This window comes from Rhagoletis zephyria, unplaced genomic scaffold (assembly GCF_001687245.7).
Source record: "Rhagoletis zephyria isolate East Lansing unplaced genomic scaffold, Rhagoletis_zephyria_1.1 Rzeph_scaffold_10785, whole genome shotgun sequence".
NCBI lineage: Eukaryota > Metazoa > Arthropoda > Insecta > Diptera > Tephritidae > Rhagoletis > Rhagoletis zephyria.
Window position 1 is genome coordinate 4,730 of NW_016167862.1, and position 15,756 is coordinate 20,485.

Here is a 15,756-nt window from a genome sequence, read left to right on the forward strand (position 1 = left end):
TTGAAGGTGTTGCACTTTTTTTTCCATACTGAAATAAGAAGAATTTCACAAATAGTTGCTATTTTACTAATAACTCTCTATGTATGTATGTATGTACGTACATATGTATGTATGTAGGTATTTTTGTTTATAAACTCTATAATTAAATCTTTAAAGATAACTTTTGTTTACTAAATAGTTTAGTCGCGAATAATCTTATCAGTCAACCATAATTTGTACTGTATATACGCGTATATGTATGTATGTATGTGCGCGCACATGCCCGGTGGAAATAACCTTGTAAGATCTCGCAATAGACTTAGTGCTGGTTTCTCCAACTCAACTTAACTTAGTTCAGCCACTTTTTGGACTTAAGTCACAAGTTAGCCTACGTTTTACACAGCTTATTCTTGACTAAGTCAAGAAAATTGGCTTAACTAAGTTAAGTTGAGTTGGAGAAACCAGCCCTTAGAGTACACGACAAACTAGACTGTTGGTGACGGTAAGTAGTCCAAAGTTTGATCCAAGCACATGTAAAATTCTATTCACATGAAACATTGAATGTCATAGGCGAGGTGTTAGTTTTTTAAACTAGAATTTTTATTTAACACAACTCGAACTATGGTTAAAAGAACAAGCATGGCTTCTATAGCTATCACCTGTTTTTAACTGGCTAAGAGCTCGCCACGAGATTTAATTTCACTATGTGGTACAGCCTTCTCCTAAAGAACAAGTGTTTAAATTATACATATATTCATATTTTATAATTTGAATATGAAAGCCAATTTTTGACGTAGAATACGTCTTACGTATCGATATGGAGGCTATGTTCAAATTTTGTAATTTTTAGAGCTTCACGAAAGCGCTCATTGCACGAGAACTAATGAAGCGATTTCAAAGAAAAGTGTGGCGTTTCAAAGGAAAAGTTCCAAACCTACCGACAGATACATTTTTGTAAGTTGCCAATTCGGTTTCTGTCGTAGAAACAACGGTAAATATTGGCTTATTTTGGGGTCAATTTTGAGCCTTTAAAATGCTCTAGCAACTTAAGATTTGCAGATATAATTTTCATTTTCGGAATATATGTAGGTTCTTTAGAGCAATGTTATCATGTACAAATTTTATATAAATTCAATAAAACTTGAGCATTGTATGGCAAAAAATTTATGAAAAAATTTGCACCTTTTTTATTACCAAAATGCTCGAAGCCGCTCGAATGATTTGGTTTTTGTTTTCTTTAGTCAAAAATTCAAGTTTTGTGCTTTCATTTGGTATAAGGCAAGTAGTGGTTGATATCTCCTAAGTATGTTTATGTTATTCAAATAAGTATATGGGCATAAATGATTTTCCATATAAAATCACTTCGTAATTATTTTGCAAGCACGTGCATGCATTGGAAGTGATACCATTTTCGCTACTGGGTAATTTAGAAGGGTTGCCACGTGTTTCAAAAAGCAACTTTGACTTAAATAAAGGGAGAAAATCTCTTGATCTCTCACTACCAGGAGTGATCTTAAAAAATTTAGTCTTAAAATATATTTTAACTAATAGACACTAGTTTTATTTTTTTTGTTGCATAGTCGGTAAGAATATTGTATTGTGTTCATGGACTGTTTGAATAAATAAAATGAAATGAAATGAAATTTAAATGTAGTATATCCTGATATAGACATCAAAAGAGAGAGGTTGTGGTTCGAAAATATTTTGCAGAGTGTTGTCACCGTGTTACAAAGTTAGTTTCAATATAAGCAATAGTTTAAAATAATTACTTCAATATGAATATAAATCAAAATTTCTTTGAAGAAACTTTATTCCTAAACTGCATGTAGGAGGGTTGCCACCTGATTTTATAATTAAACTAATTTTAATATGTATCACAAACAAGTGTCAGGCGAACAAGGTTGAACGAGGTTAATTATATGAAATATTGGCGTCAAACAAAAAAGTATTAAAAATATTTGAATTGAGAATTTATGATGTAAAAGAGGGTTTCCACCTGCGTAAAAAGTTAAACTCAAATTATTTAATAAGACAAATGAATTATTAAAGTATGGGTATAAATTGATATTGGTAAAAAATGTTTTTTTCTGAACTTTATTTAAGAGGGTTGCCATATGTTTTAGAAATTACATTCAACTTGGATTAAGCGAATTGTTTAAATTAGAATTTAATTAAAGTATGCATAGAAGCGTTGTCACGTATTTAAAAAATCAAGTTTAACTTAAATCATCAGGCACATGATATATGTAGGTATTTAGGAGGGTTGCCAGTTGTTTCCAAAGTCTTAGCTAACTTATGCACAGATCCGAAAACGAAGATAATGCGAAGACGAGCACAAACACAAAGAATAATACTAATAAGGGACCTAGGCTAATATAAAAAGTAATACAAATTTCTGCAGTATGAAAGGAAATAAAAATATTATTATTTATATTTTGCAATTCATATTGATTTATTATCCCAGTGGGAAAAGGTAAAAAGTAATGGAAGCGCCTATAACCGACGAGCGAAAAGATGCAAGAATTTCTCCACAACGATGTCATACGAAAGTAATGTGTCGCATGTCGCTTTACGGAACTATACATAGAATAAAAAAATATAAATATAAAACAAAGTCCATGCCACAGGTTCGAACCCATGACCAACAACACGGCAGTCGAATACGTATCCATTCGGCTACAGCAGCTGTTGAGATAATGTGAACAAAAAACATACTTGAGTTAGTTTTCAAACTTTTTGTATTGTTTGTCGCTCGCTTACATTGCGATGCATCTTTTCGTTCAAGCATAGTTATTAATCTTTTCTTAGTATAAAAAGGTAATGGATTCCCATTTTCCCACTGGGAAATTCAATTCAATACAATCAAAACGAATATTTCATGTACCGTTTCTAACTTGAATGTGATCTTAATAATGTCACGTATTCTACGTTTAAATTTAGCGGCTGTGACTGCGACACAGGTCAAGACGAAGGCGCTGGACTGATCCTTTTTAATACATACTTTATGGACTTGAGTATTCACACTTGTAAAAGTTTCATATAAAAACTATTTCACCTCACCAAAAGCCGAATGCAAACTGCCGCTATAGTATGTATTCACTCAATGCTTATCAAATTGTCTAATTTATTTCTCATAGATAAATAGAGTAGTGTACTATAAAATTTATAAGTGTGTATGTATGTATATGAACATACCTGCCCAGTCGGAAAATGGGGAATGCATTACCTTTCTCTACCAAGAAAAGCGTAACGAATACGATTGAACGAAAAGATGCATCACAATGTGAGCGAGCTGAAGATTTGAAGTCGTATTATAACCGAATTGTTGCATTCCTAATGGGGAATTTACATGAGGCGATTTTACTGGTAGCTTTTAGTTGAATGCAGCAGGTGAAAACAAAATTGGATTTATATTGTTCGATGATATTTAATAATAAATGTTCACTGGACGCCTCTATCTAATTTCTCGGTGATTCCGAAAATCGAGTTAATTTTTTTCCATGGAGACGTTTTCGAGATATTTGCAATTTACCGTTACAATATATACATCACTATCCGATAGGACTGATAGTTTCTGACAAATTAATTAATCATTTCAGTAATTTTTTTATGAAAAAATTAAATAAAATCAAACTTTAACAGAAGAAAAATTTAAAAAATAACAGTACACTTGATTTTCTTGAAGGAAAAGTTATATCTCAGAGGTGGTCCCATATTAATTTGGTTAAGATACGATTATTGGATCATGAAGAAATTAACGGGTTTCTTAAATTTTTATATGAGATTTGAAGTCGGTTTTGTTTTTTGCTTAAAAATTTCTTTTTGGAGTCAAATATTTTCGTTTTTGTTATTTTTGTTATTTTATGGCCTTATAACAATTATATACAACAATTTTTATTGAGCTCGAGGCCGTTTTTTCTATTTTTTCTACACATTATGTATACATACTATAACCGGTCATATTTAATTTTCAGATCTCAAGGGATTCTAATTAATCATAAGAATTTAAGTTTTATTACGAAATTTAGACTCAATTGTAATGGTTAAAAATGGTGGAAAAATAAAAAGAGAGTGAGAAATTAACTTGCGGGTTTTCTGAAACTTTCTGAAGTATATCAGTGTTGCCACACATGGGTTTTTGCTACCAAAACTGGTAGGTTTATTTCCATTTGGTAGGTTGGTAGGCTAGATTGGATTTTTGTAGGTTCCGCGACCAAAATATTTATTTGCGAAAAATAGAAAATATGTATTTCCAAACATTTTAGCAACCTTGTATGTATATGTACTGAAGACAGGTGCGTTTAAAAGGGCTTGCCAATAAGCCCACTGAGTCCACCATTGTCCCATTTACCAAAAGAAGGAAGAGAACTTGACTGGCATCTAGGCATAACTCTGGACAAAAAGGCTCAGTTGGAACTCACATCTGTGGAATGTTACCAACAAGGATACAAGTTACCTTTATACGTGTCTCAGAGACTTCATGGTAAGACTTGGGGAATATCACCCTATCCATCGTACTGGTATTTAAATACGGTAGTAAAACTAGTCGTTACATATGCGGCACTGGCCTGGTGGCCAAAAGTTAAGCAAGGAAACGCGGGTGCCACCTTGAGTAAGCTGCACCAACTGGTCCGCGTGGCTATCACAGAATCTATGCTCACCTCTCCTACCATGTCCTACGGATGCCGTTGGTGTCATTATAGACATCCCCCTTTGTCTATTCTAATTGAAAAAGAGGCCTGGTGGAGCGCCCTACGGCTGCCTAATACGATCAGCATGTAAAGTGGAGGTCTTCTGAGTAATTTGGAGGTTCTCAAAGTATTTCTGGGTGATCCCGAGTTGTCCTTCTACTAACCTTACAAGGGCAGATTTCTTGAAAGGGGCTGCTTGTGTAGCGAGAAACACAACGTTTATTGTAGCTTTGTCGGTGCTGAATCCAAACCTGGTCGTAGAACTGCTCTAGCATGTTAGGATTTTGAGATATCCTTACCTCAAAGTGTCAAAAACAAGGCTTTTGGCGATATTTGAGGTTATATGATATGAACAATATGTACCCAGTTAATTTGTTTTTATTGTGCTAGCTGTGTTTTAGTTTTACTAAATGGTATCTTATTTACATTTTTAATAAACTTGACATTGAAAAATAATTAAAGGCTAAAAAAAATTTTGGTAGGTTTTGGTTGGTTTTGGTAGGAAAAAAAATTTTACCGTGGCAAGACTGGAGTACAGTGCACGTCCGATAACGTGAACTAATTAAAACCAAGGGAGTTCACATTAACAAAAGTGTACCACGTTTTCGAAAGCGCATATATTTACTCATTTAAATTGACATTTTATTATTGTTTTGTTTACATATTAATTTGAGTTTAAGAGATATGATATGAAACGTAAGCTTGAGAAAACTTTTTATTTAAAAAACTCAGTCATCTTTTTTTGCGTCTTCTGAAGCACAGCTTTCTCCCTTGAACGTCTCAGTACATTCATATCGTTTTGATCGACGCCTTCATGGCTAGCCTACTGTACAGCTTTGTTGAAAATTTTTACTGCTTTACTTGGTTTAATTTGCTCCGGTGCCTCTAAGACGCAGCCATCATCGGATTCGTCCTCTTGTTCAATATCGTCATCCGCATTATCTACCTCAATATCTTCGTTCCATTCATGAACGGTTGATAAAGTACATTCACTCTGAAATTTTTAATAAGAACAAAATTTTCAATAACTCACTTATCTTTGTGCATATCTGCGCACACGAACAAACCTCAGCATTTAAATTGAGAAGAAGATCGACGGTGCTGAACATCAAGGAGCGAAGTTCAGCTCCCCATTTTGCTTTTAAAACCGCCAACAGCATAATATCTTCAGTATCATCATCGTTTGTGGTAAAATTTAAAATATTGTTCCAGCACCTAGCTAGGGTTTCTTCGCGCCGACACGACCCCAAGCGGCATCCAAAAGATTTATAGCTTTTTTTAATGTTATTTTCTTCATCGACTCGAGCAAATCAGATTGCGTCGCTGCCATTGAAGCTAAAAGGCGTTTTCTGTAGTGCAGCTTCGTGATTTTTCGCTTTTCCGATTACAAAAATTTTAAGTTTATGAGATCCAGTGGCGTTTGAGCAACACAAGAACGTGATTTGCTGCTTCTCGACTTTACGCTTGGCTCTCTTTTCCAATCTGGACACGTACGGTTTTTCTGGAAGAAGTTTTCAGAATAAGCGGGACTCAGCAGCATTATATAGCTGATCATTGCACAACTCCATTTCGGCCATTTCAGCTTTAAGTTTTTCTTTAAACGGATCCACTAGCTAAGGCTGCGAAGACAGTTTTTCGCCTGATATTTGAAGAAGTCGAATGCCGTATCATTTTTTGAGTCCTTGAAGCTATCCATCACTAGCGTAGAAATCACATTCGCCTTCCTTAAATTTTGAATGGAGTTTTTTGGCTTTTTCTTTCAGCATTAAAGCACTCACTGGCCAGTTCTTATTTCGCATACGAATAAACCAACGATAAAGAGCTTTCTCCATTTTGGGCAGTTCTGAAGTACGCAGTGTTTTTCATTTTCCATTAATGCCACAAATTGTTGACTTAGCAACATTATATTTCTTCGCTAAGAACGTCACACTCGGCCCTTTTTGTAAAAAACCGAGAATTTCAGCTTTTTCTTTTAATGTCAAGCACACGGGCTTCTTAGAATTAATTTTTAAGCAGCAAATCTAAGGTGGAACACTCCATTCAAAGCCAAAATTGTGACTGAAATGTTTTATGCGTTACATGCAACCACAAATAAAACGCATAACTTTCTATTAGGGGATTCCCCAAGTTCAGCAGTTTGAGCTCAATGGGAACTATATTCAAACATTGAAACGTTTATTGTTCATGTTATAGAGCTTTCTCGCCTTGTTCACGTTTTAGAATAGTCAGTGCACAAAAAAAGGTTGTTCACGTTTTCGAGTGTGCGCTGTATATGTACATACATATGTATGTGCATTTATATGTTTATATATACATACATACATATGCAAATGTAGATATACATACATCTTTGTTAGCAAATGCCGTCAGGTACGTGGTGTGCGGGATATCAAGGCAAATGTAAATAATAACGCTACAGTAATGGTGATCGTTGCCGGTTGATTAAGTGAATATACATATATATGTATATGTACACATGTTTGTGTGTTTGTGTGTAAGATATGTAAAACGCAAACCGCCTTCGCACACGCGGCGCACTTACTTGCTCTGCTCTGCAATTTAGTATGCCGGAATAGTTTCTTGGGAACAGCTCGCAATAATCGGACAGCAGAGAGCAAGTACGCAGGAATATTTTTATTTAGCAAGAAAAAAGCGTTGGCAAAATTAATAAAAAAAAAAAAGTTATTTTGTGCTAATTTATCTTTACATACATATCGTCGAGGTTTTTGCAAAACCGCCCATCTTCGTTACTCAAATTTTACAGGAGAGCGAAGAAACGGTTTATTCTTTGAAGGCATTGCCATGACAGGCGGTACTTTCTCTAGCTATTATTTTACAAATCTGTTGTTTTCATAAGGATTTAACGATTTTTATGCATAAATCTCGATGCCTGGAGTTCAGAGTTACCAAATCTCATTTTAGCTACAACGGCAATTTAGGCAGGCGGATTTGCAACTGGTCGATGGGCGGTTTTGCAAAAACATCGACGATATGTATGCGCGTTTACTCGTAAATTTAATATTTCCCTCATACATATACCTTTCTTCCGAACATTAAGCGGTTTCAGTAGCCGACGGCAAAGTGATGATTTAAAAAAATACTAAGCGCGAACAGGGAACTGCTGCGTTAAATGACACAAAATCGTTTTGTTCTTTTGGATTGTGATGGCGGCAGCGACGATGCGTGGGCCTTACTGGTGTTGCTCAAAGCAGCCACCGAACAGCGACTGACACTACTGGGAGTGACAATTTGTGGCTGTGGAAATACCGATCTACACAATGCAGCTCAGAATATGTATCGGATTTTGAAAGCTTCCAACCGTACCGAGGTATATATATTTTAATTTGATAACAATGATAAATAAAACTCCAATGTCAAACATGTTAAAATGCAGTTTCAAAACTTCATTTCTCCCACCCCCTCCCCCCCGCTCAGATTCCCATTTATCTTGGTGCTGCCGAGTCACTCATACCACTCAACGAACCGCTCGATGATGACAAATATTTTCATGGCCGCGATGGATTCGGCGACATATTGCCCCTAGAAGAAGATTATAAAATTGAACAGGTGGTGCAAAAAGAACACGCTGTGGTGGCCATAAATAAATTTTGTACGCAGGTAGGTACATACGTGAGTGAGCTGTTAAAAATTATCGAATTCCACTTCCCTTTCGCCACTTGCAGCATTCGAAAAAGGTAACAATCATAAGTGTTGGGCCGTTAACTAACATCGCGCTTTGCTACTCCATGTTTGGTGCGCAATTTGCAAATGCAGTAAAGGATATTTATATAATGGGCGGTAATCATCAAGGTAAATAACTTACTTAAACATACTTATGTACTACATATATATACATACATATCATGAAATCTAAAATTTTTCATGAAAAGTCAAGTATGTTTTCAAATTTTAAACCTTACTAATTTTCTCGACTCCAACTTAAAATTTATCTGCGCATTAAATTGTCTATTATAGCCCAATTATGCGTACTTGCACTGCTATACCATTTTTACATAAAACAAGTAATTTTTAGCAAAAAAAAAACGACTTAAAAAAAATATATATATATCTATATATTTCATGATCCAATGATCGGATCTAACCCAAATTAGTATGGGCCCACCTCTGTTGACGTGGCGCAAAGTTATGCGGTAAAAAAAATATTCCGACGAACTGATAACCTCCTCCTTTTTTGGAAGTCGGTTAAAAACAAAACCCAACAGAATTCTACATGTTAAGTGCTATGCGTTGGGCAACCGCTTACACGCAAAGCTCGTTTAACACATTCTTATGTGACAACTCTCATGCACAGCTAAGTATGCGTAACTGGGCTATGAGGTAAGGCTGACTAGTCACTGTTGGCTAGCCACAGATCATTAAGGCTCAAAACATTACCAAACGTTACGTCTACGACTAAATTATACAACAATGTTGAAAAATATATCAGTCCTTCTGGTGAACAGGACTCTCTTTTGTAATTCATTATCTCGTTATTCCTACCGCATTCTCAAGTCTATCGGCATACGCCCCTTGCAGCCATGCCTCTCTGCCACTCTGGCTGCTTTTGAGTATTGAAGTATTGCTAAGCTCAAATTTCCCGCAAAATGCATAACGGATCGCTTTTGGACTCATCGTGTAAAGATGCATCGAGTCTGTCATACTTATAGTCTTTCGCAAACTTTTGTTTAAAAGTACAGGCATAGGCTTTTTGAAAACTCTTTGTTTAGAGTGTTCAGTTTCTCAGGTTCCAAACTAAATTATGATATAAATCAGAATGAATAAGGTTTGGTTAAGAGCATTTAAATTCCATATTAAAATATACTGGTGAAAATTTTATTTTTTAGTAAAATGACCCTAAATAATTGCATAAAAAAATCTTGTCATCAGGCGTTGGAAATTGCACACGTTGCGCTGAATTCAATTTCTATTCAGATCCCGAAGCAGCTCATTCAGTGCTTGCCAGATCTGTATGTCCCATCACAATATTGCCCTGGGAGCCGTGCTTGGAGGATCGTTTCTTTATATGCATTGTATGTGTAAAATAGATTGGCTGTTTTAAATAAAAAATACTGTATTGCAGATCTACATGTATTACTTTCCAGAACTGGCGTCTCGACGAATTTGGTAGAACCGCTGAGAAAACGTCTTCCGCCATCGAGTTATTGAATAAAGTGGAGCGGGCGCAATGGCTGTCATCAAGATTCAAGAGTTGGATACCATGTGATGCTCTAGTTGTAGCCGCATTCCTCTTTGAAACCGCAATTGTCAAAAAGACAAGCAAATGGCATGCAACTGTAGATTTGACGGGACATACCCGTGGGCAAATGATTTTAGATCATTTACAAGAAGTGGATAAGTATCCAAAGAATGTAGAAATCATTGAATGGTTGGATGCGGTCGTTTTCAAGAAAATTGCATTATGGGCTGTGGGATTGCAGGACGAGCTTATCATCAACCATACAAATGGAAATGTGGAAAAATAATGTTAGTTTTAATATGATGATAAGATATTTGATTTTGCATTTGTTGTACCTTTTCATGAAAATTATTAATGAGAATACATATACATATGTATAAATTCTAATAACTATGTATTTCTTACTTATGTATTTCTCCGCAGGCAAAAGTTTTTATCTTGAAAATGTTATCAGACAATATTTTGCTGATGGAGACCGCCTATTGCTCTTGGCAAGCAATAACACTGGTTTACAGCAAAAATGTTCTCCAGACGCCACTATCCAATTCCCTTGTAGAATTGCTCGGTGATTCCGAAAATCGAGTTATTTTTTTCTATGGATACATTTTCGAGATATCTACAATTTGCCGTTATTCAGCTTAAAGCAAAAGTTGGTTCATTTAAATAACGTATAACTTACGAACCAATTTAAAAATCTTAGTATAAAAAAAGCAAATGAAAGCCAATGAAATTATCCATAAACCGTACATACATCACTTTCCGATAGAGCTTATAGTTTCTGACAAATCAATTAATCATTCCAGTTTTTTTTTATTTTTTAATGAAAAAAAGAAAAAAAAATCAAACTTTAATATAAGAAAAATTGAAATACTAACGGGTTCTGTGCCAAAATTTTGCATTTGTACTAAAGCCTGTTATTTTACAAAAAAAAAATCAAGTTACTGATGAAGAAAATCGATGGATAAATACGAAATAATGAGTGGAAAAGCGTATTACTCAGATATACGCGGCGTATGAGTAACATTCTTTCGTGCTCAATTTTCATACAAATATTCTTGCGCAGTTTTATTTGACCACTCATTATTTCATATTTATCGATCGATTTTCTTCATCAGTAACTTGATTTTTTTTATTTTGTAACACAACAGGCTTTAGTACAAATGCAAAAATTTAGCACAGAACTTGTTGTTTTTTCAATGTTTCTTCTGTTAAAGTTTGATTTCTTTTTTTCATTTTTGCATTAAAAAATAAAAAAAGCTGGAATGATTAATTAATTTGTCAGAAACTATAAGCCCTATCGGAAAGTCATGTATATACAGTTTATGGAGAATTTCATTTTAAATTGATTCGTAAGATATACGTGTTTTAAATGAACCAATTTTTGCTTTAAGCTGAATAACGGTAAATTGCAAGTGCCTCGAAAACGTATCCATAGAAAACAAAAATGAACTCGATTTTCAGAATCACCGCGCGATTCTACATAGACTATATAGAAATTGGATAGTGGCGTTTGGAGAACAAAAACCAAATTAAAATTTGTGATCCAGTGTAATTATCGGAGCTTTTAAGCTGATAAGTATTGCCAGCAATATAGTAGTTTGACAGTTCCATATTTTCAAATGCGCGAAAACGTCGGTGGCGGCAGCATTATTGATATTGCAATATAAAACCAAAAATTTAGCTGTTTTCTATTTAAATATTTGTTGAAGCCATGTAGAGATTCTTCATACAGTTCAATGCGAGCGTGAGCGTGAACTTTTTATTTTGACCAATAATTTCGTTATTACTCACTTTTTGCAATAGTTAGTACATCAAAGGATATAGAATTAAAATAGCTATCAGAATTATAGAATAAACAGTAATTTAAGATGCAAAATATGTATGCTGTTGAATACGTAAACTTGTCGCTCACAAGCGAACGCTTTGCGTAGCACACAATTGAGTGTGAGCTTGTAAAATATGCATATTACACATATTTTAATTTACTTTTAAGCCAATAATTCTGAAAGATATTTAACTTTATATCTTTTGATGTATTAACTATTGCATAAAGTGACTTAATAACCAAAATATTGATCAAAATAAAAAGTTCACGCTCACGCTCGCATACATATTTACATATGTATCGGGCAATACAAATGACAGTTGGTAGGCAAAACGTTTGCTTGTGTAGACTGTTAAATAAACCAGGGTCCAGAAATATTAACTACTCTGGCCAACAGTCATTTTGGTGCATAGAAGCTGCAATTCTTTTTTAACTTAGGGCCTTATACTCATTACATAAATATAAAAGAAGTAAAGAAGTATAAGTTCGGATGAAACCGAACTTTATATACCCGGCGCTGGTATCAAATATCGTCGTTTCAACTTTCTCTAAACTACCTTTACATGATAAGCAGGGGTGTTTTCCCCGATTTCATACGATTTCGATAATAGGCAGAGTTAGACTTAATAAAGTCACTGAACCAAGTTTAATAGAAATCGATAAAGCAGCTACCGAGGAACACCTTTATAATCATAAAGTGGTCGGTGCCACGCCCAATTCCCAAAAGTCTATAACAGTCATATTTATTGATAAGAGGTGGTTGAGAGTATTAACTTGGAGTAAATTAACATCCTCAGTTATTAAAATATCGGAGTTTTCGTATTTCTGAAATTTACCGTTATACGGAAAGCGGGTGTAATTTTAGTCCGATTTTATTAATTTTCCACGATTCACCTTTCCGTACCAATGTTATTGAGTGCACCGAGTTTAGTAGAAATTGATTAATCGGTTACCGAGATACACATTTGTGGTCGTAAGGGGGCGGCGCCACGCCCATTATCCAAAAATGTATAATAATCTAATTTTCTGCTAAGTGATTATTGCACTCAACGATTTTAAATGAATTAGCTTTAGTAGTTACTGATTCATCGCAGTTTTTGTGTTTCTGTAAATTGTCGTTATATGGGAGGCGGCGTGGTTATTTCCCAATTTCAAAGATTTGGTAAGGATTGGTGAAGTGGCTACTGAGATATGGCATTTCATTATAAGTGTTCGGGGTCACGGCCATTTTCCTAAAATTTCATAACAATATTCACCCCTATTCTGGTTGTCGTAAGTCCTTCGCATCGACAGTCGTTCGTTGAATGAAGTTGTAAATAAAAACATTAACGGCAGATTTTGACACGTTTTCAATACTTCTTCATTTCGAAGGGATAAAAGGAATAAAAATTTGTAGTGGATTTGTCATTCGTTGCCTCATAACGCCAATGAAAATCTCAAATTTCGACGAACGACTGTTTTGGCAACAACATATCAAATTTCGCTGAGAAAGCAATGGACTTCCAGAGACAAGTATAATAAAAACTAAATCAAGTATTTGAACAATTTTAGCCTCAAAACGTTTATTTACTCGAAAAAGTAACGAAATTACTAGTTTTTTCATTTTCACTAGAAAAAAGTTTAATTGTATTTTTTAATAAGTTTCCCAATGTTCATATTAGAGGCAATGGACTGTGAAGTTTCAAGAGTGCAACACGAATTAAAAAAAAATTGCAGCATGCAGATAATCTGTTGCAGATATTTTGTAATTTTTGAAATTTTATGATTTTTTTAATTTTAAGAGTTTTAGATATTTCAAAATTTCAACACTAAACGGCGAAAATGTTCTTCTTGCCGAAACGAACGTATCTAGTGTAATAAGACTAAAGTCTCACCAAATGAAAAAAAAATTACATTGAGTAAGAGATGACTATGTATGATTTGAGAAACTAATAGCCGGTTTCACCAGCAATTTAAATGGAAAATGATTTTTAATTTATGTCAATTTTCATATAAAATTCCAAAAATTAAAAGAATTTTTCACTTGAATTGCTTTCGTGAAATCCGCTGTAAAATTCAAGTTTTATAATTCTTATTGGCAAACTCGAAATTCAATCTAAAATTGCTATATGGATGAAGAAATAAATATATGTATATGTGCTCAAGGAATACTGTGTAAAAATCTTATACCCCAATATTTAATTACTTTTAAATAATATGGCTTTTAAGTTAAGGCGTGCGAGTGTTAGATGATTTCGTATGGTGCTACGGAGCGTATACGTTACATACGCAACTATGGGTATATGAGAATGCGTGGTTATTTTCACATTTGTTAGTAAGTTTTCATTCAAATAATGAAATCTTTTTCTTTATATAAAACTGAAGGTAATGCATTTTCCATGATAGGTGAACCATAATTTTCGATCAAAAACATGTTTTTGTCAAATGTAACAACTTGTGAGATTTGTTCATATAAGTAAGTTTTAGGAAATAAGTAAAAAAACAATGTTCTACAATCGTTTTATCTTATAGTTACATACCTATTTTCAGCAATATAAATCAAAAAAATACAACAAATAGTGAACGAAAGATAGAAAATTACCTTTCGCTTCATGATTGATGGGTATACGCATTAAATAGGTATTCGATATTTTTATGATCCCTTTTTTTGTTTTATCAAAAACCATTACGCAGCGATATCTCGAAAACTACACATAGGAGAAAAATATAAAAATTGTCAACAACATCTTTTAACGAGCCAGTAACGATGTTGTTGACCTGGGTTATTTTTCTAATTTTAACCTCAAATTCTTACTGATGAGGAATTTTGCGTCCATAATGATAGTTACTCGGACTACCTTTAGCTACAGTACTTCCAATAATATTAAAATATCCAACTACACAATTTTTTTCTGAAAGATAAAAGTTATCGTCCGAGATTTTTTTAGTAAGAAACTTCAAGTTATTTTAAAATTTTTTCCCCTAAAAAACTAAAATATAAAAAAGCAAAATACTTTTAATTTTTAATAATTAAATTGAACCTAAAAAAAATTATTAGGAAGAAATTTTGTAAATAAATCTTACCGTTGCTGCGTTAAATCTTCTACTACAGTTTTCTATAAATTTTGCATCCAATTACTTGATGTTGGCAACGACTGTTTTCATTCCACTCGGCCCACTGAGGTACTGTCAAAGCTCACGAATAGCATCATACAACATAGTTTGCGATGAAAAACGAAACAAAATAAAGTTGATAAACGTCTAGGCAAAAAACAAATCACACAAAAACAGTACACCAACATGAAGCAAAAACCACTAAAGCACAGCGAATGCGAATGCGCGTACACAAAGCACACCCCGAGCACAAGCAATGCCCACCACCATCACCGCCCCCTTTTCTATGTACACTTGCAATTACCAACAAAACAATAAAGCAAAAAGCAACAAAAAAACAACGACAATAACAATAGAAACCGTAGCTACTAGCAAGCGAATGAGCAGATATTCGTAGTTGTGACGATGAGCGCAACAACGCACAGTGCACTGGGGCCATTAAAGTAGTTGGCAAAAAATTCAGTAAAAATACATGTTTTTTCTTTGCATTATAAAGTGATACTATACATACATACTGTCGATTTGTGGGTAACAAAAATAAGACTGCATTTCCTATGGCAATAAAAAGTCCGAAAAATAGCAATATTCATTTATAGAGTTGTGAGGAAAATTAAAAGAAATGATAAACATGGTACTCAAAAAAAAACTAATGTGACAAAAATTAAAAATTGTATAAAAAGATAAATATGTGCATATTTACTTTACCCAAAAATATCAAAATATGCTGGAAAAATACTTATGTAATATATTTTTAGAAATGTCATGTTAATCGGATGCTGTCAGCAACCAAAAACTTAAGTTGCCAAAAGCTAGTAAAAGTGCATAATTTTAAGGACTATGTGGGCCTGTGCAAACTCCAATATGTGCAGGTGCTCAGCGATATTCAAGTTGTCAGCTTATATCCGACTAAATGGTACTAAAAATCTGAGCAGCGGAAACCCCTGGATTTTTACTTTAAGAAATGGAGAGCC

The 15,756-nt window shown here is 34.1% G+C and overlaps 2 protein-coding genes across 3 annotated transcripts in view; one reads left to right on the forward strand and one right to left on the reverse strand.

Annotated features, from left to right (window-relative positions):
• Window positions 1-7,745, reverse strand: part of LOC108376651 (pyrimidine-specific ribonucleoside hydrolase RihB-like) — a gene marked incomplete at its 3' end in the record, with an annotated part of 11,382 nt that extends 3,637 nt beyond the window's left edge. Inside the window, exon 1 of the mRNA XM_017632875.1 lies at window positions 7,710-7,745. The remainder of the gene's footprint in view (window positions 1-7,709) is intronic.
• LOC108376652 (pyrimidine-specific ribonucleoside hydrolase RihA-like) lies at window positions 7,083-10,415 on the forward strand. 2 transcript variants are annotated; one of them, XM_017632876.1, is made up of 6 exons: window positions 7,083-7,288; window positions 7,729-7,998; window positions 8,106-8,288; window positions 8,354-8,480; window positions 9,558-9,700; window positions 9,773-10,265. In XM_017632876.1, exons 2-6 carry the CDS (start codon window positions 7,801-7,803, stop codon window positions 10,151-10,153), a joined length of 1,032 nt encoding a protein of 343 aa, XP_017488365.1. In that variant the 5' UTR covers window positions 7,083-7,288; window positions 7,729-7,800; the 3' UTR covers window positions 10,154-10,265. The 2 variants fall into 2 exon arrangements, with proteins under 2 accessions (XP_017488365.1, XP_017488366.1); XM_017632877.1 differs by having other exon boundaries at window positions 7,235-7,288; window positions 7,741-7,998; window positions 9,773-10,415.
• Window positions 10,416-15,756: the final 5,341 nt, after the last annotated feature.